The 23,719-nt window shown below is 41.7% G+C and overlaps 2 protein-coding genes across 15 annotated transcripts in view; one reads left to right on the forward strand and one right to left on the reverse strand.

Moving 5' to 3' along the window:
- The window catches only part of KMT2E (lysine methyltransferase 2E (inactive)), a 72,454-nt gene extending 57,233 nt beyond the window's left edge, over positions 1–15,221 (forward strand). For 3 of the 5 annotated variants that reach the window (XM_084788054.1, XM_084788056.1, XM_084788055.1), the window contains 12 exons: positions 3,085–3,249; positions 4,080–4,388; positions 7,086–7,340; positions 7,504–7,648; positions 8,074–8,324; positions 8,678–8,734; positions 8,863–9,426; positions 10,389–10,675; positions 11,258–11,346; positions 11,445–11,570; positions 11,709–11,794; positions 12,799–15,221. In XM_084788054.1, coding sequence (XP_084644180.1) covers positions 3,085–3,249; positions 4,080–4,388; positions 7,086–7,340; positions 7,504–7,648; positions 8,074–8,324; positions 8,678–8,734; positions 8,863–9,426; positions 10,389–10,675; positions 11,258–11,346; positions 11,445–11,570; positions 11,709–11,794; positions 12,799–14,370 — 3,906 coding nt within the window. In that variant the 3' untranslated portion in view covers positions 14,371–15,221. The remainder of the gene's footprint in view (positions 1–3,084; positions 3,250–4,079; positions 4,389–7,085; positions 7,341–7,503; positions 7,649–8,073; positions 8,325–8,677; positions 8,735–8,862; positions 9,427–10,388; positions 10,676–11,257; positions 11,347–11,444; positions 11,571–11,708; positions 11,795–12,798) is intronic. The other 2 variants (XM_084788057.1, XM_084788058.1) reach the window with 2 other exon arrangements.
- Positions 15,222–17,228: 2,007 nt separating this feature from the next.
- Positions 17,229–23,719, reverse strand: part of SRPK2 (SRSF protein kinase 2) — a gene marked incomplete at its 5' end in the record, with an annotated part of 194,658 nt that continues 188,167 nt past the window's right edge. For all 10 annotated transcript variants that reach the window (XM_084788062.1, XM_084788067.1, XM_084788068.1 and 7 more), the window contains one exon: positions 17,229–18,862. In XM_084788062.1, the coding sequence (XP_084644188.1) occupies positions 18,678–18,862 (185 nt within the window). In that variant the 3' untranslated portion in view covers positions 17,229–18,677. The remainder of the gene's footprint in view (positions 18,863–23,719) is intronic.

Genomic DNA, 23,719 nt, shown 5'->3' on the forward strand with positions numbered 1-23,719 from the left:
TCTGAATTGTAATCTGTCAGTTTTTCAGCTCACAGATAATGAAGTGGCTTTGGGCTCAGCACAAAGCCATGGCTTGTATCACACTTCTAAACTACAGCCATTAGAAGCTAAAAGTAGTCTTGCTATGCTTACTTAGGATCCCCAGCATCTGTTTTCTCCTCACAGCTCCACTTCTCTATAAACTACATTAGGTTTGCGTTAATATACTTTTCAGATATCTCTAAAACAATTGCAGAGTCAAATCTACATCTTTACACATGACCATGTATCAAAGAATGCATTAGCTACAGTGGTCAATATAAATCCTGGGCGTGGTGGCACATGCCTTTAATTCGAGCGGTCAAGAGGCAGAGGCCGGCCGATCTCAGAGAGTTTGAGACCAGACTAGTCTACAAAGCGATTTTCAGGACAGTCAGGAGTACATAGAGAGACCCTGTCTTTAAAAAATAAATAAATGGTTTTTTTTTTATCCAAGCAAACAATCATTTATTCTCAAATATTTGCTTACTTTAAGATAAATTTGGGTTAAAGTTGCTAATAATTTGTTTGGTACTTTCAACTTTTTGCTATACAGTAAACACTTGTAACCACAATTTAAGCACAGGCACTAACTTTTGAGTTACCAACATACATATAAACTTTTGTTCCCTTAGTAGTATGTAATGTGCCATTTCTTGGAAGGACTTATCCAGCTAAAGATTATGAAGGAGTGTTTTGTTTAATTGGCATGTACGAGCTGGGCGTGGTGGCACACGCCTTTAATCCCAGCACTCAGGAGGCAGAGGCAAGTGGATCGTTGTGAGTTCGAGGCCAGCCTGGTCTACAAAGCGAGTCCAGGACAGCCAAGGCTTCACAGAGAAACCCTATTTCAAAAGAAACACAAAAAACAAAACCACAAACCAACAAGAGAGTTCAACCCTTAATTCACTGAGTCTAAGTCTTCACATTGTATAATTTTATCTCTGATCTTCAAGCTCACAAGCCAAACAAGGAAATACTGGTCTATGTCAAAGAAATTTGACATAAATTCCTTACTGTCTTAAAAGCTGCAGGATAATTATAATACAGAAAATCTCTTCCTTGGGTATCTACCTAGTGGGTGAGTTATATACACATAAACAATTCTTGGGCACCAGAAGAAGTAGCTCTGCGGTTAAGAATGCTTATTGCTTCCACTTGCAGAAGACCTGGGATCATTGCACAGCACCTGACATCCCTGGCTGTAACTCTGGTGTCAGAAGTTCTGATACCCGTTCTGGCCTCCAAGGGTACTTGCATGTACATGGTACCCTGACATTCACACAGGCACACACACAAATACATATTTAGGTGTATATATGTGTGATTTTATATATGTACACCACACGTATACAACCCTGTTTCTTCTGAAAAATATGTTTTGCAAGTTTTATTGAGGGCCTGGAGAGATGATTCAGTGGTTAAGAACACTGCTCTTCTTGAGGACCTGGGTTCAATTCTCAACACCTACATGACAGCTCACACCTCTGTAACTGTACGTACTTCCTGGGGATCTGACAAAACACCAATGCATATAAAATTTAAAAAACTTTTTAATGTTTTAGAAAAGAGCAATCACAGTAATTATAAAATCTCCCCTCCAGCCAGGTTCAAGAGCTGAGGTAATTATAAGAATTACTTTTGTGAAGTCTAGATTTCTAAATGGAGCATTTTCAAAAATTGCTGACTTGGGTTTTTTATGGAGGTCAACTTTTAAAGGAATTACATAAGGTCAGAATAAACGGAAAATTGTCTTGAGTTTGGCTTTAAATTTTCCAGTTCTGGTGAGCCAGTAAAACCATGTTTTACATACCCTGCTCCTTTAATGTTTTGAATTACCCATTCAAGCTTACAAGAAAACACAGATTGTGTCCATGGACAAGTACTCAAACCTCTGTGGACCTGAGTTTCCTGTGTGTGAAATAAAAAGGATGAAAATTAGGAACTCCTTCCAAAGCAATCCCAGCTGAGCTCTGTCAGTGTGTGTTCCCTTACTGAGGGTGTTTACTGAAAAGCGGGGAAGTGTAAGCAGCAACTACCCGGGCTTAAAGCTCTGCCAGTAATTGTGGGACTAAAGCTGAGCCTCCAATGTTGCGAAGTCTATGGCAGCCAGATCTTGAGTTTCTGATCTTTCTTTCTTTCTTCCCCACATCGATGACAATGAAGGAGGAAAGACAAATGGATCTGAGCCTCAGGACCTGGTTCTTTCATTTGGAGAACTGGACAGTTGATGGACCTGCTTCCTGGTTCTGGTTGAGAGCTGAAGCATTTGCCAGGCCCTCTGCTCAAGGCTCTGGGTCTTGCTCTTAATGTTCTCTACCCAAAGGAACTCTTGCTGTTCCCTCAGCCCTGTCTTGAAGTGTCAGTGTAAGAAAGGAAGAGCGGAAGGTAGAGGAATGCCTTAAAAGAACTATAATGGAGGGCACAGGGCGAAAGCAGAAACAAGAGTTAACGTATATGGAATGCCTGCCATCTTCCAAGTACTAACTTTCTATTTGAATTAAACAATACAAGGGAGTGTTAAGTACTGTATGGTTTTGTTTTTTTAAACACTCCTAGAAAGGTTAAATCTAATTTGCCAGGGTGACAGAACTATTTACTAAAAGTGACCAGCAGAGTCATGGTTTGAACCTAAGACTGTGCCACAATATATCAATAAAACACTGGTTCCTTAAGTGCATATGAATTTTTATCTTTTCAACATACTGTTTTCCTTGGGAGTTTTCAGTTTTATTTTGTTCTTATAGGCAAACTTCTGTATTGGAACATTTTTGATTTGATAAAACAGGAAGGGTGTTTTTCTTTTGTTTGGCTTGTTTTTAAGGGTTTTTGGTTTTGCTATGTTGTTACCCTTTCTTGGCATACACTCAGAATCGGCTCACTGGGGTGAGTTTGGACTTTACATACATGCTGAATGGCTGTAAACTGTCCCACTATACCTACCAACAATAGATTTGCTATGCTCATAGTATCACAGAAGTTTTTTAAATCTGAACATTTGGCATTTAGAATTTTTGCTTTGGAATAATGATATTATTTAAAATACTTCAAATTTAAATTCCATAGACAAGAGAAGAAAGAAAAATGGAAGCCATTTTGCAAGCTTTTGCCAGACTTGAAAAAAGAGAGAAAAGACGAGAACAAGCTTTGGAAAGGATCAGCACAGCTAAGACAGAAGTTAAGCCTGAAAGTAAAGAGTCGCAGATTGTCACCGGTGCCGAAGTGGTCCAGGTATTACTCATGGTTCCCTTCATTGTCAGTGAAGTGCCTTAAAGGTTCTACACAGGATAGTTCCATCTATAAAGATGTGATCTGTGTGCTTATATGCTACTGTGTGCATGTGGACGTCAGAGGGCAACGCTGTAAGTCTGCCCCGTCCTCCTCCATCACAGGGGTTCTGGGGCTCAAACTCTGGTCTTCAGGCTTGTGTGCATGTGCTTTGCATGCAGAACCATCTCACCAGCCCAAGAATTTTAAATAATACCCAGTAATTAGCCTTTAAAGCATTTTCAAACCCTATGTAAAGTTTAGACCTGAAATGAGATTCCATTTGCCTTGCTTTGGAGTAAGAAAGTGCTGAACTATGTTGGATTGTTATTGTTGGCTAACCCAGTAAAGCTGCTGCATGCCTGTTGACGTCAGCTCAGTCCCCAGCACCCATGTGGCAGAAGGCGAAAACCAACTCCACAGGCACACACAGAAATATACACGTTTTGTTTTTAGTTTTGGTTTTGCAAGACAGGGTTTCTCTGTATAGTCCAAGCTGGCCTCCAACTCAGAGATCCACCTGCCTCTGCCTCCCAGTGTTGGGATTAAAGGCGTGCACCACCACACCCAGCATAAAATACATAACTTTTTAAAAGGGGGAGGGTGGGAGATTGGGGCTGGGAAGACAGGAGTCAGGGGGCTGGGATCAGGCTGTAAAATGATCAAATAAATATGAATACATAAAGGTGAAAAATTTTTAGAAGATTCTGGAAAGCTAGTTTGTAGACAATGCTATACTTTAACCTAAACATATCTATAAGCATCAGAAGTCCCACTATTATATTTTGAACTAGGAACAAGTAAAAGAAGAAGCTGCTATCAAGCCAACCCCTGCCAAAGTGAATAGAACTAAGCAGAGAAAAAGCTTTTCTCGCAGTAGGACTCACATTGGACAGCAACGTCGGAGACATAGAACCGTCAGCATGTGTTCAGACATACAGCCATCTTCTCCTGACGTTGAGGTTATGCCACAACAGAATGACATTGAAAACACTGTACTTGCTATAGAACCAGAAACTGAGACTGCAGTAGCAGAAATAATGACTGATGCGGAAGTTCCAGCACTTAATAAATGTCCCACAAAGTACCCCAAAACAAAAAAGGTATGAGTCCTAACAATGTAGGAGCTGTTTGCAACAATTATCTCTTAGCTGAGTAATTAAACTGTCCTACATCTTATAATGATCTAAATTAAATAAGTACCAACTGTCAAGAGCATTAATAGTTTGCTTGTATTATGAGGATTAAATATATGAAAAACCTTTAGGATTATAATTCATGCTTTCTCTAAATAAGCTGTCTACCTATGTACAAAATATTCATTTCTTTGAAACTGATTCCATGCCTCCTTCCCCATGCCTGGGGATCTAGTCCAGGCCTTGTGAGTGACAGGCAAGCACTGGCCCCTGAGCCTCGCCCCCAGCCCTGTTTGTACATTATACTGCAGGTTTCTGTTGGTAGATCATAAGACTTAAATGTGAAGGAACTTAGGAGCTGAGTAGAATGTAGGATGTGGATTTCAGGGTGTTTCACATTTGTGTGTGCACCAGATTACACACGCTGGGGTTGGAGAATAAGTTGCAGGAGTCAGTTCTCTCTTGTGTTATGTGGGCTCTCAGGGTAGGAAACACATCAGGCTTGGCAGAAAAACACTGAGCCATCTTACTGTACCTCCTTGTATTTATGAGGAACATCAGGGCTATATAGAACTAATAAAAACCATTGGAAAACCGTCAAAATTAGTGAGACAGTTTGTGGGAAACTGCTTCAGTTTGACTAACCTAAGCTTTTCAGCTCAGAAGTAATATCATGACTGTAGGGGCATCTGGTTTTTTTCCTAAATAAATGACAACACACGGGGATTTCATACAGTTTTAGGCAGGCTGCTAAACAATGAAAAAGTATGCTTAAAGAGTCCTAGTGTGAGCTCAGGCTATATACTAGTAGCAGACACTAAATTTCCTTGCCAGAGAATCACAGGTTTAGTTGGAACCATCACTATGTTTCATTCAGAGCCTGTGTGCTTATACACCTCAAACAACCTCAATAGTAAGTGTAGTTCTCTTTATTTATTTATTTATTTATTTATTTATTTTTGAGACATGGTTTCTCTTAATAGTTCTTGCTGTCCTGGCCTGGCTTTGTAGATCAGGCTGGCCTTGAACTCACAGAGATCCATCTGCCTCCCGAGTGCTGGGATTAAAGGTGTGCACCTGGCATAAGTGTATTTCTTATCCACATTTTGGGGGAAAAAGTTTTCCTTTTTTGAAATGAAAAATACTTGTGTTTTTAAACTATTTTCTCAATTATAAATATCACATTTTTTATATTTGTTAAATATGAAATACAAATATTTGTTAAAAACAATTATAGTGATGTGTTTACAGCATATTATATCACTTAGTGCCAAGATACCATCCATTCTCCTAAAGATGCCATTCTGTTCAATAGTACATGGAATAGCATTGTCTTACAAAGGTACATACAGGAAAAGGAAGGAGGATGCAAAAATGCTTTGAAATTAAGATATGTCTGTATGTATATGGGCACACGTATGCACACATGCAGTACTTATTCTAGAATTCACATTTAAGCTATGAAATGAAAAACTCCAACAGCAAAACATAATGTTCCTAAGTACCTAGTATTTTTTAAAGGTGAGGGAGGGGTCATTACTCATAGGACCAGGCATATTCAGGTGGCCAGGAGAGACTAGACTGTGAGGGCGGGGTGTGGCTCAGTAGAACAGCACTTGCCTAGCATGTGCAAGGCCTGGGTCCAGCCCTAAGCATTTAAAAGAACAACAACAACAGAAGGCTGAATTACATACATGGTGGATGGTAACATTTCTTTAAGAGGGATTTCAAACTTCTAAAGACTCTAGGATATCAATGTGGACATATTTTGCTCTGCTCTGACCTCATTTCTAGGCAACTGTGGTGGGCACGTTGGCTAGAAAAGTACTGCTTAAGAAAATCAGACTTTCCTAACCAACCAAACCGGCTCATGTAGAATATAAAGCAATAGACCTACATTGTTTATGGTACTTGTTGGTATCTCCTAGATTTTACTCTATCAAAACCAAACAGCCAAACAAACAAACAAAAAAAAAAACCCAACCAAACAAAAAGTGCCTTTTCTTTTTTTCCTTTGAAACAGTCTTGCTATATAATGCTGGCTGGCCAGGTACTTACTATGTAGCCCAGGCTGGCCACAAACTTGTGTCAGTCCTCCTGACTCAGCCTAGGATTATAGGCAGTGTACCACCATAACCTGCCAAAAATTAGTGTCTTTTTGTAATACAACTTTTCTACATATATCCATGTATTTTGCCCCTATAAAGTAATACTTCTTAGAATAATAGTAAATAAAAATGAATATACTGATTAGTGGGGTTTCTTTTTCACCACATAACATGAATATTTTTGTTAAAGATTTATTATTAATTATGCGTGCGTGTGTGTGTGTGTGTGTGTGTGTGTGTGTGTGTGTGTGTGTGTGCGTGCGTTTGTGGGTATATGCACATGAGTGCAAGTACCCATGTAGGCCAGACCATCAGATCCCCCTGGAGCTGGAGTTAGAGGCGGTTGTGAGCCACTTGACATGGGTGCTGTGAACCGAACTTGGGTCCTCTCTTCAAGAGCAGTACATGCTCTTAACCGCTGAGCCATCTCTCCAGCCCCATGAATAACCTAAATTAGCTAACTTATCGTCTTAGACGATGTACTTTGATATTAGAATATTCTGTAGTGGAATCTGTGCAATTACTATATAGTGATCCAAATGTTTCTGTTCTCTAGCACTTGGTCAATGAATGGTTAAGTGAGAAGAATGAGAAGACAGGAAAACCTTCAGACAGCCTTTCAGAAAGGCCTCTGCGCATAACTACAGATCCAGAGGTGTTAGCTACACAGCTCAATTCTTTGCCAGGTCTCACTTACAGCCCCCATGTATACTCCACTCCTAAGCATTATATTAGATTTACATCACCATTCCTTTCGGAAAAAAAGAGAAGAAAAGAAACTACTGAAAACATTTCTGGCTCATGCAAAAAGGTAAACTTTTCTTTGGATATAAAAATCTAGGAGAAGCCAAATGCAGCTCTCGGTCCTTACTACAGCTCCTCACAATGAAGCGCTTTTGTGATCAGCTTTGCATTTGTAGGCTGTATCAATAGCTGCAAACTGGTCCTTATTCATTTATTTTTCTTTTATTCAGCGATGGTTGAAACAAGCTCTGGAAGAAGAAAATTCAACAATTTTACATAGATATCATTCACCTTGTCAGGAAAGATCCAGAAGCCCTACAGTTAATGGTGAAAATAAAAGTCCACTACTGTTAAGCGACAGCTGTTCCCTTCCAGGTAGTGTCTCTGTTGGGTAGTTTAGCGTGAGGACCTGTGGCAGGACAGTTGCAGCTCTGCAATAGGCAGTCTACACTGCTGTGCACTCTACAAGAGAAGCCCGCTGCCTCAGGCTTTCTCTTTCTGTTCAGCAGACCTCTCGCATAAAGACATGTAAAGCTCAGTGGAAATAGTGGTAGTGTTGGCGTTCTTGTGGGGCTAGGTGCTTTCCACTGAATTCAGAAGGGTTCCTAGACATCAGCTACGGCAGCATCAGTGCTAGTCATAAGCCTGCTGGGGCCTCAGGGGAGAAGAGCTCATGGAACTAACATGTGCTTAAAAACAGCTACTGTAGCTGGGAGAGGAAAGCCATCCTAATTACTGTTACTGATAGCACCGAAACTACCAACAGTATGATTCCTTATAGATTATCATTTCACCAACAGATTTAACAACACCACTAAAAAAACGAAGACTTTACCAACTGTTAGAGTCTGCTTACTCAGAAAGCTCCACCCCCACTCCTTCACCATATGCTACACCAACTCACACGGACATCACCCCTACGGACACAGCATTTGCCACTCCTCCACGGACCAAGTCAGATGATGAAACGTACAGAAATGGTTATAAACCCATATATTCACCAGTGACCCCAGTGACTCCTGGCACACCAGGAAACACCATGCACTTTGAGGTGAGGAATTTCAACGGGGGGGGGGGGGGGGGGGGGGGGTAGGGTGGGAAGCTGTCCATCCCTGGCAATGGGTGTTTCTTTAATTGGTAAGCCCTCTCCTAGCCCTGTTAACTACTGTGGTGAAAAATAATGAGAGAAAATTAAGAACCTAGAAATATATAAATTTAAACATTTGTATTTGTGCCACAAGAGCCATTTTTTTTTTGTAATACGTATATCATACTGACCTAAAGCAAGTGTCTTCAAGATTTAAATCTAAAATCTATGCATCATCAGTATTTTCAACTCCTCATGTATACAAACTAAAGGCGGTTGTATTTTAATTTCTAACTTTGTTTATTACTTTTATGTAGAATATTTCTTCCCCAGAAAGTTCTCCAGAAATAAAGAGAAGCACTTACAATCAAGAGGTAAGGAACTATCAAAAACCACTCTTTGCTGACTTTCTCTGGTATTATTTTACTTAAATTAATGCTAGATAGTAAACTGTCCTTAAATGGCATTGTTTGTGTGACTCCTTCCCTACCACCACCAACAGGGATACGACCGACCTTCAACCATGTTAACCTTGGGGCCTTTTAGAAATTCCAACTTAACTGAGCTAGGCCTGCAAGAAATAAAGACTATTGGTTATACCAGCCCTAGGAGTAGGACTGAAGTCAATAGGCCGTGCCCAGGGGAAAAAGAATCTGTGTCAGACCTTCAACTGGGACTCGATGCAGTCGAGCCAGCTGCCTTACAGAAAACCATGGAAACACCAGCCCAAGACCGGACTGAGCCCAACAGCCAACTGGATTCGAGCCACTCTGGGCGAGGCACAATGTATTCTTCCTGGGTAAAGAGCCCTGACAGGACAGGGGTTAACTTCGCAGTAAACTCCAACTTGAGGGACTTAACGCCCTCACATCAGTTGGAGATTGGAGGAGGCTTCCGAATGAGTGAGTCCAAGTGCCTGATACAGGATGATGCTAGAGGCATGTTTATGGAAACAGCTGTCTTCTGTGCTTCCGAAGATGGCCTGGTCTCTGGTTTTGGACGGACTGTTAACGACAATTTGATCGACGGGAGTTGCACACCCCAGAATCCACCACAAAAGAAAAAGGTTATAATTTAACAATTTATAGTCTTTTAATAGTGGGTTTTGCACTGTGTTCTTAAGGGTTATTGGTAGTTACAGCATGTGTTATGTGAGGCATTTGTAACTTAGTTATGTAAGTTAAGGCTTTCATATATACATTTTAAGCTTTTTGTAAATAATTTGATGTTCTTAAGAAAGTATATATTATAGTAATATAAAATCTTCTAATAAGAAATGCAGTTTGAGATAAAAGCCTCAAGATGTTTTTTTCATGAAGCAAGTAACTTTTAAAAATAAACATCTCCCTTAAAAGAATAGGTAGATAATACTTGTTCTTATCTCTCTTATTTTACACTGAGCAGGCAGCCTTGGAGAGAGGAAATGCCTCTTCCTCATCTCATATACTTCAGAGTGTTTGGAAAGCATGATACTGTTCGCTTAGATTCTGTCTTAATGCAGAAGCTGCTAGTCTTAAGACAGTTAGAATGCCTTACTTTGCAAGAATAGGAGAAGCAGCACTTACTTGTTATAGGATTAACTGCTATGTAAGTCAAAGCATTTTAGTGATATGTGCTTTTAATTTTTATAACAGAGTCCAGTTGGCAACTTTGTGGGAAGCAATGTAGTATAGTGGAAAGAGCACGGGCTTTCAAATAAGACCTAGGTTCGAATCCCGGCTCCAACACTCACCAGCTGTGTGACCTGGAGTGAGTGAGTTCCTCAATTTCCTCATCTGTAAAATGGGGATGATAAAATACCTATTTCTTAGGGTTGTTGTGAGGATTCAATGAGATAATGCATATAAATCTTCTAAATACAATGCCTGGCATATAGTAGTCATTTAATAACTTAATTATTTATGGAAATTTTAATTATTTTATATAATTTTCCTAATATAAATGCTGCAGTATTCTTTTTAACGAATAATAAATTGATTCTGTTATATAAACAAGAATAAAAGATTTACTTTTTCTTTCTTGTTTAAGGTCTCTCTGTTAGAATACCGTAAGAGACAACGTGAAGCTAGGAAAAGTGGTTCTAAGACAGAAAACTTTGCTTTGATTAGCGTATCACCTCATCCAAGTGGGAACCCAAGCAACAGTGGCGATGGGTGTGTCCATGGTAATGAAAACGGGGAGCAGGTAGAAAACCAGGCCAGCTTGCCTTTACCACCGCCAGCTGCTACCTACAACCCCTCTTCTGCAGAAGACAGCAGTCACTGTCCTGTTAGAGACACCAGTTCCAACGAGAAGACAGACCCAGAAGTTCAATGGTAAGGCCCTTCCACAGTACGCCACTGTGCAAACAGATACTCTTTATAGGAGGACTCTTGCGGTGTTTGGGGAGGGTAAATCAAGAGTGGATGATAGTCAGCCTGCGAAGACGGTTGCTGGAAAGGTCTAATATTAGCCATGTCTATATCCCTTCCTGCTGAACCTGTCACCCCAGTCAGCGTCCTATACAGTTTCTTTACATCCCTTACCAGCTGCATTTAAGATGGATCTCAGCAAAGATGCAAAAGACCACTGTGCTCTTCTTACCTTCCTGCTGCAAACTTAGGATTGTGATAGAAGCATTTGTTGGGGGTTTGTTGCTCCCTTTGGCAACCTGATGTGACCTTAAAAACGTTAACACAGAATACCAGTTTACCCTCCTTTTCACCAAGAAATTGCCCAAGACAAATGTTAGTCTGATTGCACTGAGTCAACAGTAATCAAAATCTCAGTCTGGAGCATGGATAAATGAGACAAGCTGTTGTCAAAGCAAAATCTGAAGGACACTTCGCTCAAGAGACAGAAAGAGTAATCTAGATGTTGGCAGCCTCTCTGACCTGAGGGTATGTTTTCTTTTAAAGGACTGCCTCCACTTCAGTGGAACAAGTGAGAGAAAGGAGTTACCAGAGAGCCTTACTGCTCAGCGACCACCGCAAAGATAAAGACAGTGGTGAGTACCTGTCTCGTCTCTCCGCTGGTACTGGCTGTCTGTGCTCTGTTCCCGTGAGCACTAACGTTCTCTCTGGGCCTGCTCTGCTTCATCTCCAGGGGGAGAGTCACCATGTGTCTCATGTTCACCGAGTCATGTTCAGTCTTCACCTTCATCTCATTCAAATCACATTCCCCAGGTGCACGCTAAGAGCCTAGTCCCTTCTTTGAGTGAACTTACGGCAGGTCAGTAAGCAGATGACCTATCATGGCTGTTATTTTCAAGCACTTTATAGTCATAAACAAGAACTGTATTCAACAAGCACTGCGTGTGCCTACAAGAGGCAGGCCTTACATTTACTGTGGGTTTCTTCTGCTTTACAGACCCGGATCCTGAAAATACAGAACCCACAACTACCAGTGAATGTCCATCCCCTGACACTTCTCAGAGCCCCTCCAAAATGAGCAAGGTAATAGCGCTGACCTTTGAACTTTGGCCTCTCACAAAAGCTGATGGTAACACCAGACTTTTTTCCTGCTATATCAAGTTATTAGTTTGTGATTTCTAGACCCTACCCTTTTCAATGTTTATTTTTATTTTATGTGCATATTGGTATTTTGCCTACATAGACATCTGTGTGAGGGTGTTGGATCCCTGGGAACTGGAGTTACAGGCAGGTGTGAGCTGCCAGGTGGGGCTGGGAATTGAACTCTGGTCTTTCGGAAGAGCAGCCAGTGCTCCTAACTGCTGAGCTGTCTCTCCAGCCCCTACTCACTCATTCTTATGCTTAGCTGTGACAGATAACTCTGGCTCAGCCTTGCAGCTTTCTGAGTACCCTGATGTTTTCCACTCAGGTTTTACTCTTCTCTTCACGGGAAAGTCCTTTATAAGCAGCCAATCAGCACTCCATACACAGGCGCTCAGTGGCATTCATTCTAAAGGATTGCTCTCCACCCTGGGCCCCCAGTGGGCATTTACACCAACGTATAATTGAGTGGCTCTGACTTCTGAGTGAAAAGATCATAGGCATTTAAGTAGTCTTATACTGGGGTCACCCTTATAAGGTGAAAAAAGCATTAACCGTCTAAATGGTTTAATGAGCAAGTTTTATTTATCTAAAGCAGTTTAATTTTATTTGGTTAAAGAAATTAGAATTATGAAACAAAAATTTGCTAAGTTTTAAGGTTGTCAAAGCCCTTTTACAATAAGGCTGAAGGACAGCTGTTTGAAGAAAAGGCAAATTAAAGACCATTAGCTTCTTTGGGTTTCTTTACCAAATGGGAGAGGATTAAGAACTTATCCAGTGTACTGAGAAAACCTCACCTTTCAACATCTATACTCGCCATGCTTATGCTACCTTCCTGACCTCTTAATAAATAACACTAAGTATCCGTAAGAGTAAACTTCAAGGTGCTTAAAATGTGTTTTCATATTATATATTTTTTCTTTTTCTTTTTTTCTTTTCCTTCATAGCCTAGTTCACCAGGGCCGATAAATCCTGCCCCATCACATGGGAAAATGCTCACAAAACCAGAATCCCACTGGGAGGCAACAGTCACTGCATCATCAGAATCCGAGAACAACCTTCACCTAAAACCAGAGCTGCAGCAAATGCAGCTGTCAAACAACACCCCAGCACTTTCAAAGAACCATCCTCCTCAGGCCCATGTTCGCAACGCAAGTGAGCAACTGCCACAAAAGCTGCCTTCTGCACCAACAAAGTTGCACTGTCCTCCATCACCTCACATAGAAAACCCGCCCAAGTCCTCCACGCCTCACACACCTGTGCAGCATGGTTACCTCTCACCAAAGCCTCCTTCCCAGCAGTTAGGATCTCCCTTCAGGCCTCACCATTCACAGTCACCTCAAGTTGGAACTCCTCAGCGAGAGACTCAGAGAAATTTTTATCCAGCAGCACAGAACCTTCAAGCCAATACTCAGCAGGCAACTCCAGGAGCATTATTTACCCAGACACCCTCAGGACAATCTTCAGCAACATACAGTCAATTTAACCAACAAAGTCTCAGCAGCACAGCACCACCCCCTCCTCCCCCTCCCCCGCCTTCCTCATCATACTATCAAAACCAGCAGCCCTCTGCAAACTTTCAGAGTTATAATCAGCTGAAAGGTAGTCTTTCCCAGCAGCCTGTGTTTACATCTGGACCAAATCAAGCACTTCCTGGCACCACGAGCCAGCAATCAGTTCCTGGACACCACGTTACTCCAGGGCATTTTCTGCCATCTCAGAACCCTGCCATTCACCATCAAACTGCTGCTGCTGCTGCTGCTGCTGCTGCTGCTGCTGCTGCTGCTGCTGCTGCTGCTGCTGCTGTGGTCCCACCCCCGCCTCCACCACCGCCTGCTCCAGGACCTCACCTTGTACAACAGCCAAACTCGCATCAGCAGCACTCTGTAGCACATGTAGTAGGGCCAGTTCATGCTGTCACCCCTGGGTCACACATTCATTCTCAAACTGCTGGACATCATTTACCACCCCCTCCTCCACCCCCTGGTCCTGCCCCACATCATCATCCACCGCCCCTTCCTTCCACAGGACTGCAAAGTCTACAAGCACAACACCAGCATGTGGTAAACTCTGCACCCCCACCCCCACCCCCTCCTCCTCCTCCAGCCAGTGTTCTGGTCTCTGGGCATCATTCAACATCAGGTCAAGCCTTACATCACCCACCTCATCAAGGACCTCCCCTTTTTCCTGCAAGTGCTCATCCAGCTGTACCACCGTATCCCTCACAAGCCACACATCATACCACTTTGGGACCGGGACCCCAACACCAGCCTTCTGGAACAGGGCCACACTGTCCATTACCAGTTGCAGGTCCTCACCTCCAGCCCCAAGGACCAAACAGTATTCCAACACCTTCTGCTTCAGGGTTCTGTCCTCATCCTCACCCTGGCTCTGTGGCCCTACCACATGGGGTACAAGGACCTCAACAGGCATCTCCAGTGCCTGGACAGATTCCAATTCACAGAGCACAGGTGCCACCAACATTTCAGAACAATTACCACGGTTCAGGGTGGCATTAAAATGGACTCCAATAACATTTTTTAAAATGTTCTGTAAGATAAACTGTATATTTCATATGTACCTATTAAGGTACTTTTTAAAGCTTGTACATGAACCTTTGTATAAAACAACAAAAAAAAAAAACCACAAAAACAAAAAACACCAGTGCTCTTTCATTGTATTTTCCCCATTTTTTGCTTTTTAAAATTCCTTATGAAATATGCTCTTAAGCCAGTCGTAGGTATCTTTATTTTGTAAGTGAACATTCCAGCTGTTTCTGACCTTTCTGATCTGATGCTACATGACCTTTAAATTTTATTGTTGCAGTTAAATTCATTTAGTGAATATTTTCTGTATTATTTTATACATATACATTAAGTATACAGCTACGGAAAGCACTGAGGAGTTTCTTTTTATGGTCAGCAGTTCTGTGGGTGCATCTTAGGTCTGAAAATGCAATACAGGTTTTTATAATTTGGTGTGGACATGGCTCATTTTGTTTTATCAGTTTTTTGCAAGCAAAATGTAATTTAATGTATAGATAATTTCTAGTGTCTCCTGACAAGACTGTAAATACTGCATTTCTTTTGCGTATATAATTGCTTCCAGCCCTTTTCATTTGGTATATAGCATTGTACATATGGCGAGTCTTTTGCAAACGTGTGATCTCTGTGAAAGTAGTACAGTACATGACCTTTCCTTTTTATTTCAAATATGCTGTCACATTGAAGCACTGGTTGGGCATTTTAATTCATGTTAATAAATCACAATTATGTCAGTTTTACTAAATTGTTCTGTACAACTTCTGAGATTGAGGTCTGCTTGATTTTACAAAAGTTATGACTTTCAAATATAATTTGTAAGGAAAGAACCGTCCATTTTCTTTAGTGGCTGTTGCCTCAGATGCACAGCGGCTGGTTCCCACAGTCCTTTCAAGCACTGCCTTTTTTTTAGGTGTGAGTCACAGGAAGTTACATAGCCACTGTGTGACTGAAACTCTTAGACATACAAAATTGATCCAGATTATTCATGCATTGCACACAGAACAGTTGCACACTGCAATTTACCTAAAGCACAGGAAGATTTAATTTGCACACTTTAGAATGTGTGTATTTTATACACACAAACAGTCAAAACTGACATAGAACTGTAATATGCTTAATGACTGGCTTTGGGGTTTCCAGTTGTAGAAAATAGATCTCTTTTAAACAAAACCAGGGGAAAAGGCATTACCCTGACAAATGAAGAGACTCAGTGAGTATGTTTATTACTGAAAGGAAAGAGATCAGCTGTGATTGTTTTCAGTCACCAGCTTTTGCTGTCTCTCAGTAGTACAAAATCATAGCGGTGACCCTATTTATCAACTTCCAAATACAGGACATAATTTGGGCATAGTATATAAATTTTGTGCATCAGAAAAACAGTAAAATTTTAAAATCACGTTTCATCATTTAGGTTCCATCTGAAAACCAGCTCTGATAGCATGTGAGAATGCGGGCTTTAATCCTAATCATAGTCAAAATTTTGAAGAACCATCGGTCAACTTTGTCATCTTCGACTTGTCAGTGTTCTCCCTAGGATGTTTACTAAGAAGCTACAGTCTGAAAAATGAATAGGTTCGTGATGTCCCTCAACAATTTCAGATATAGACCAAGGCTAACTGGTATGGAAATTCCATACTCACTCCTTAAACTCACTACCCTCTAGTCAGTCAGCCTCTTTAAATCCACACGCTTTCAAAGTAGCCCGTTACATAGGTACTATATAATGAAAGCTCCAGTGTAGACTGAAGGATAGTAACTAAATATGATTTTTGATGGCCACATCTCCAATGATACCCACATTTCCTCTGGACAGTTCCATCTGCTAATTTCCAGATTACCACTTCAGAATCTGTGACCCACTGCTTCTAATTTCCCATGAAGAGCCATAGGGTCTTTGAACTAAAAAGAATGAGTTGGTGATAATGTTGAAAAGAACCAGTGGCTCACCTTTCAGCTCATATTATTTTCTTTCTTTCCTTCTTTGTTTTCCTTCTTTCCTTCCTTTTAGGTTTTTGATACAGGATCTCTACATGTAGCCTTGGCTGGCCTGGAAAACTTATATAGACAAGGCTGGCCTCGAACTTAAAAAGATCTATCTACCTCTGGCTTCCAAGTGTTGGGATTAAAGCAGTGCACCACCACACCCAGCCTTTACATTTATTCCTATCATCATGCTCCCAAGAATGTTGATATAACCATATGGTACCCAATGTTCTAGAATTCCTTGTCTATTACAGACTAGTTAGGGTATGAATAGGAACACCACCTTAAAATTGATATTCTATAGCTTTCTTTCCCAGCATGTGCTAAACTAGACAAATTTCACTCAAATGGTAAAAATTCCTTCAGACAGGGAAGACATAAATACACTTTGTGGTTCTTATACAAATGTCTGAGTGGAAGTCATGACTAAAAGCACTGTATACCCACCATCTGTTACATGATCTACATGGAAACCCACAGCCTCATTAGAAAAACGCAGCATGCACAGCTCACAAATGAGTAGCGTCTCCCACCTCACACTAGCGTGTGATATAGAAATGCTAACCTCTAGGAGGAGTACGGGGCTTGTCTGCTCGGAGTGAAAAGACAGGCGGTGGGATGGGAGGGAGAACACCACTGCACTTACGCTGCAACACTAACTTGCAAAAAGAGAGAGAGATCACCCACACTCCACGCAGTGAAGCTATACTGACGCTCATTCATAAAATAGCATGTAAGCCTCGCCGTAAGCTTTAATGTATGCTATGACTCCTTGTGCACCTCCCTTACTCTACTGAGCGCAAATGTATGTTGATTCTGTCTTCAAATACAGGACAATAACCAAGGCAATGTCTGGAAAAAAACCCCAAAACACTTTAATTTTTAAGACAAGTGCAAGCACCCCAAACAAAGGATTATTGTTACAACACTTGTTAGCTTTTCACAATCTAATTATTGCAAAGGCATATGGATAAATGTTAATGGACAAAGTCAAGAAAAACGAGGCACCTTAATGAATAAAAACTTTTTTTAAAAAAAGACATTCAATCCACTGACTCCTAAAAGAGGCTGAATCTGCCTCTCTATGTTACACTCTAAAGCTGTATTGCCTACTAATGGTTTGTATCCTGGATTCTACAGTTAATTTAAAGGAAATGCATAAACTAAAACTGTATGAGGTCTGGAAAGGGAAAATAATTTTCTCATTCATGGAGAGACAAAAGGCGAGTGAAACTGCTGTAGCGAGTGAAGCTGCCTATGGAACGAACATGATCACGGTTACCTTTAAGCTGTGAGGAGTGCTCTGTCCACTGCGCTGCAAACTGGGTAAGCCACACCTTGTGTTTAGACAAACACGATCATGCTTTTCCAAAAATATTTTTTTTCATTCCACACACTGAATATTTCTCTTGTCCAATTTAATCTATGTCTTTAACTTACAGTGCTGGTTAAGAGGCAACACTACATGGTACTGGGCCATCACATTTTAAGGGGAAATGACTTATTCTTTAAAAGTAGTTTAAAAAATATGTAAAATACAAATGGAACTTCTAGATAGATTATTGTGTCAATTTTTGAATGAGAAGCAACTTGTTTTTTTTGTTTTTTTGTTTTTTGTTTGTTTTTTGTTTTTCCTTTAAAGTACCACAAAGGCCATGGCTAGGTGCCATCCAGAACCACTTGGACTGTTATGGAATGAAAAGTTTGTGCAACTTCTTGAAGCAGTGGGAATCTGCAACATGCAATGTAGGCTAAAAAGCACTCAGGACTGAGTAGCTTTTCTGAATGTGAATCCTCATCCCCTATTTATGCAAATTAATAGTTACATACACTATAATACAGGAATGATTTCCCTTTGCCAGAAGATAAAATTGTACATTTGCTTGCTCTTTCTTGGTTCCAACTGATAATTTCTTAAGATTGTAAATTATATAATACTCAGCTAAAATATGTCTTCATAAATAGTTACAAAACCTGCCAAAACACAAAAGGGAAAGTATTTTTTGTTCAAAAAATTGACATTTGAATGTCACACAACACAAGAAACAATGCTTAGAGACATGTTATTGTTTCCAGAAGAAAATGGCCAGTAAACTACTTAGCTGAAGACAAAGACTACCCTTCGCCAGGATCACGGTGCACAGGAAGCAAAGTGTCAAACAACAGTACCTCAAAGCAAAACAAAGGTCTGAGGGTGAAGCCAGCTCACTTGTGATCCTGTTAAAGATTGAGAGCCACTGTGTAGGTCCAATGCACTGGGAAACATTTGCTAGCTCAGAATGCTATATTTGTAGAATCTGCTAAGAATTCAACCAAGGATGTCGAAGGCATTCGCCAGCCGAGGCTCGTTTTTCTGGAACCATCTCTAGCATTGGGATCAGGAAATCTGTAAACTGTGCAGCGTCTTCTTGGGGCCAGCCATACTTTTCCACAAGTACATCAAAGAGGCTCCAGGGCTTCAGCTTGGTGATGTGCCGCAGCTCTCCTGCAGAGAAGAAGCACACCATCACAAAAGCTCCAGCTGTGCACTGCTCTGGATTTGATCCAGACAAGGCTTTTCCCTGGCCCCAGTGAGGCAGGCAATCTACCTCTCAAAACCCTATGGAAATAACAAAGCCCCTTTCTCCCCGAAGCAAGCCTCACGGAGGATCTGATGATATAGTCTAAGCAAGTTAGGTAGATGTGAATGGGTTAAGTCTGTACAGATCAGCTTTGGGCTTCTTGGGTGCAAAACCACACTGAGTATTTGTGTTCCCACCACCTGAGAGCCACTCTCACTCCAGCTTGGGTGCTGTTGCAGTTTGTAAGCTTACTTAGAGAACCCTGTATGATGCATACCATTTGAGGGTTTTGTGCTACTACATTTTACCATTTAAACGAAAGGAAATCTGAGTCCTTAGATCAATGCTAATATAGTTTTCTCTGATGGTACCGATGCCTTTTTCAAGTGTGCTGTCCATTATGGCAGCCCCTGGTTATATGGGGCTAACAGGCACCCATACACAGCTACTATCACTAAAGAACATAGTAATGTTAATTTGTCTAAATTTAAATACACAGCCACAAGGGGCTAGTGGCAACCCAAAATAAACACTATTCATCTCTACACATCTGTTGTAAAATATATGACTTCAAGAACAATTTCTTATAAAACCTTAAGTTAAAAAATATTTAAATGGGGCTGGAGAGATGGCTCAGTGGCTAAGAGTACTGTCTGCTCTGCCAGAGGACCAAGGTTCAACTCCTAGCACGCACATGGCAGCTCTCAACTGTCTGTAATTCCAAGAGCGCTCTCTCTCTCTTCCTTCCTCTCTCTCTCTCTCTCTCTCTCTCTCTCTCTCTCTCTCTCTCTCTCTCTCTCTCTCATCCACACACACACACATGCAGGCAAAACAGCAATGCACATAAAAATATAAATATAAATGTTTATCTGTCAGCTGTAGTATAGAAGTGTCATTACCCAAGGCTAGGAAGCCCTGACCCAGCAGGAATGTTAACAGTAGATAGCCTGAAGCCTGGAAATGTCTTCAAAGCACCAGGTTGGGTGCATTTGCACTGTGAACAAGTCCACTATTGTGTACTGAAAATGCCCAGAGTATCTACAGCTGCCTATGCAGTGGCCTCCTTGGGCAGCCCGCAGAGTAGACCCCTGTGCATCTCCTACACATCCAGGAACTGCACCACTGACTGCCAGTTCTTTACCAGGCCTGCAGTGGCACCCTGTCATGTGGGTGGCGCCCATCACTCAAGCTCTGGCACCTCTGATATGTCTTCTTTTTCACATGTTGTATTAGAATGTATAAAGTGCTGTGATGACCTGCATCAGAGGCCTGGACTATTTCACTCACTTATGCAAACCACTTAGAAACACCCCCCAACACACACACACACATACACACACATACACACACACACACACACACACACACACACACACACACACTTTCAAACCCTAACAAAAAGAAGATAGTATTACTAAAAATGCAAAAAGCAAGTTAGGACTCAAAACATCCCCACTCACCCTCACCCACAGCCCCTTCCTCCCTATTACTGTTTGGTGGCCATTCTTGGCTGTCTACAGAATTACCATGCTATACACAGAATTCCATAAAGAAACTATGGGAATGGTTCCTGAGTGAAGGAACTGAGGTAACTAAGTCTGTTAGGACAGAGCTAAGTATTGCTTTGACACTGGAGATCTGACCTCTCAGTTTAATAAGGACACAGGTCCACAATGTTAGCAGGGGAAAAAGATCTTTGAATAGGACAGTTAGTGAAAATCAGGTCCACAGGCTAGAGAGTAGATGTGCTTGCCACTCAACAATGCAAGCCTGATGACCTGAGTTTGGTCCTGGTACTCATGTAAAGATGGAAGGAGAGAACTGACTCTACAAAGTTGTTCTCAGACCTCCAAACATGCACTATGGCACATGTTTTTCATCATACATGAAATCCGAGCAATCATGGAAGACATATCTCCCAATCCCCAAAAGTCTAGTTCTAGGGACCTAGTCAAAGATGATGAAGCCTGGCTTTCCTCAGTACCCAAGGAAGGTCAATCAATATTGAGGCGGTGGCTAAAAAGCCCAAATGACCAGGGCATATACACTCGGTGAGGTTAATCTACGTAGCAGAGTCACACAGGACAGTGCAGTGTAACACAAGTCTCAAGGCTGCTCTACAGCGTGGAACACCGCTGAGCATGGAAAGCAGGTGTGTCCAAATCCAGCTCCTCAGGCAGCCCACATTCCTGTTTTCAGTAGCTTCACCACACGGAGCGACAGGGACCATGACCTCATAATAACAGTTCACACATGACACTGAAATGCGTTCTCTGGTAAAAGCATGAACTTTCTTGACATTTAATTCTTTTGTCTTGGCATTAATAAATCAAGCACTGTCTGCCAGAGTGAAGAGCCTACTAAGGGTACCTATAGCTTATTAGGCTAAGATCCTGCAATGGACACCAAGTTCATTCATTCCCTCTGTACATATAGAAACTGGTTCCAGGACTGCACCCTCACCAACAATCTAAGGATATTCAAATCTCCTAAATAAAATAGCACCACGTTTGCATATAACCCAAGCACATTACATATACCACACACATTACCATATATATTTGCTCCCCCCACCCCACCCCCCGCTGTTCCCCCACCCCCGTTTGAGACACGGTTCTCACTACATGGCCCAGGCTGGCCTGGAATTGGCAATCTGCTTGCTTCCATATCCTAAATGCTTGGATACTAGGTCTCCACCACTACACAGGGCAGGACACTTACCTCTACACTGCAACTCTGAACACATACAAAAACCATAGAAACTGTTATATTCTACTTTGGCAGATGGGACAAAGAAAACAGTACAAAGTCTTATAAATGCATTTCTGCTATGATGTTGACTAAATTCTTGGATATGGAACAAGTGAACCTAAAAGATGCACTGTCATGTTCTATGAAAGAGCACACAGTAGGCATAGGAGGACCTGGAAATTGCACATTCCTAGTCTAAAACCTGAAATTCTGAGCACCAGCATGATACAAAAGAAAAATTACACACTGGGTCTCCTATGATGAGTGACATTCAGAGTCAGCTGTGCTAAAATGACCTCCAGCCTATGTGTATTTACATGTCCTTGAAATAGAAACGAGTTTCATATTTAGACTTGTGTCCAGTCCTCAAGACAGTTCATCATGTCTATGTAAATATTCCAAAATCTGAGGAAATCAGAAACAGTTTCAATCCCACGAGTTTGGACAAGGGATATCCTACTTGTATGATGGAAATCACTTCAAAATTAGAGCAACTTCACTGCTTTGGTTATACAACTTTAAACTGAGTACTAGCCTCCGTAAGATCTAAAAACAGAGCTAAAGAAACTCAGCAGTTAAGAATACGCTTTCTGGGCTGGAGAGGTGGCTCAGAGGTTAAGAGTACTGCCTGTTTCTCCAAAGGTCCTGAGTTTAATTCCCAGCAACCACATGGTGGCTCACAATCATCTATAGTGAGATCTGGTGCTTTCTTCTGGTGTGCAGGTGTACATGAAAACAGAGCACTGTATACATTATAATAAATAAATAAACCTTAAAAAAATATTCCTTGCTCTTGTAGGAGATCCAGGTTCAGTTCTCAACCATCCGCAACTCCAATACCAGGGTATCTGATGCCCTCTTCTGATCTCCGCAGGCACCAGGGACACATGTGCTGCACATAAATACATGCAGGCAGAACACTCACACACAGAAAAAGAATCTCGGAACAACAACAACAAAAGCCATCTGCAATCATCTGCCAGGAACTGCAGCATCCCCACGTATGCCCATCCTCTATGCCTCAACGGGCCCCGCCATTCCTCTGCCAGGCAGGACTGCGGAAGCAAGAGGAGGGAGCTGGCTAGAGCGGCCAAGCTAGAACCACTCTAGGCCTTTTTGTTCTCTCTCTTCTTTGCTGTTTCTGAGTCAACCTCACACTCAAAGCTTCATCCTTCCCAGAGTCTCCAGAGAGAACCAGGCTCTCAGGGACACTCCTTACATTCCTGAAGCACTGTTACACGCACAGTTTGTGCAGCTGTAAAAGTGAAATGATATGACAATCTTTTGAGTCTTTTAAAACTTGAAACCCAAAAAGTTGACAGAACAGTAGCAGCATGAAGCCGGTCCGCTCCAGCCTAGTACAGCCCGGCGCCAACAGGGGTGGCTAGGCTCCTCACAGGATCAGCTCCTTTTCAGGTAATCCTGGAAGTCAAGTTTAAAACATCCTCAAATTTTGGCTCAAATATTTAAATTAAAAATATGGAGCAAGGCAGTGGTGGAGCACACCTTTAATCCCAGCACTCGGAAGGCAGAGGCAGGCAGATCCCTGTGAGTTCGAGGCCAGCCTGGTCCACGATGCAAGTCCAGGACAGCCAAGGCTACACAGAGAAACCTTGTCTCAAAAAACAAAACAACAACAACAACAAAAAGGAGTACAGCGTGGATTAGGACCACACTTTGCTTTTGAGGCCTGCCTGAGCGGTGTACAGCAAGACCTTGTGGTGGAGGTGGCAGGGTGAGACACTATTTCTCACTTCCTAAGTTCCCACATTCTGTTTTCAAGGCCTCCTTGCTAATTCACCTCAGATCCCAGCGACATCAAGATATTATATTTCTGCATGGAAACTTCTTTATTGCACTTCTGACATTTTCTATTGAATTTCATTGTCTTTATAGTTTTTATTAACATCTTTCTTATGTGGATGAGCATTTTGCTAGCATGCTTATCTGTGTATTACATGTTTGCCTGGAGCCCACAGAGGCCAGAAGAGGGTGTTGAAGGCCCTGGAACTTAAGTTACAGACAGTTGG

The sequence above is a fragment of the Acomys minous genome (genome assembly GCF_964271855.1).
Source record: "Acomys minous genome assembly, chromosome: 6".
NCBI lineage: Eukaryota > Metazoa > Chordata > Mammalia > Rodentia > Muridae > Acomys > Acomys minous.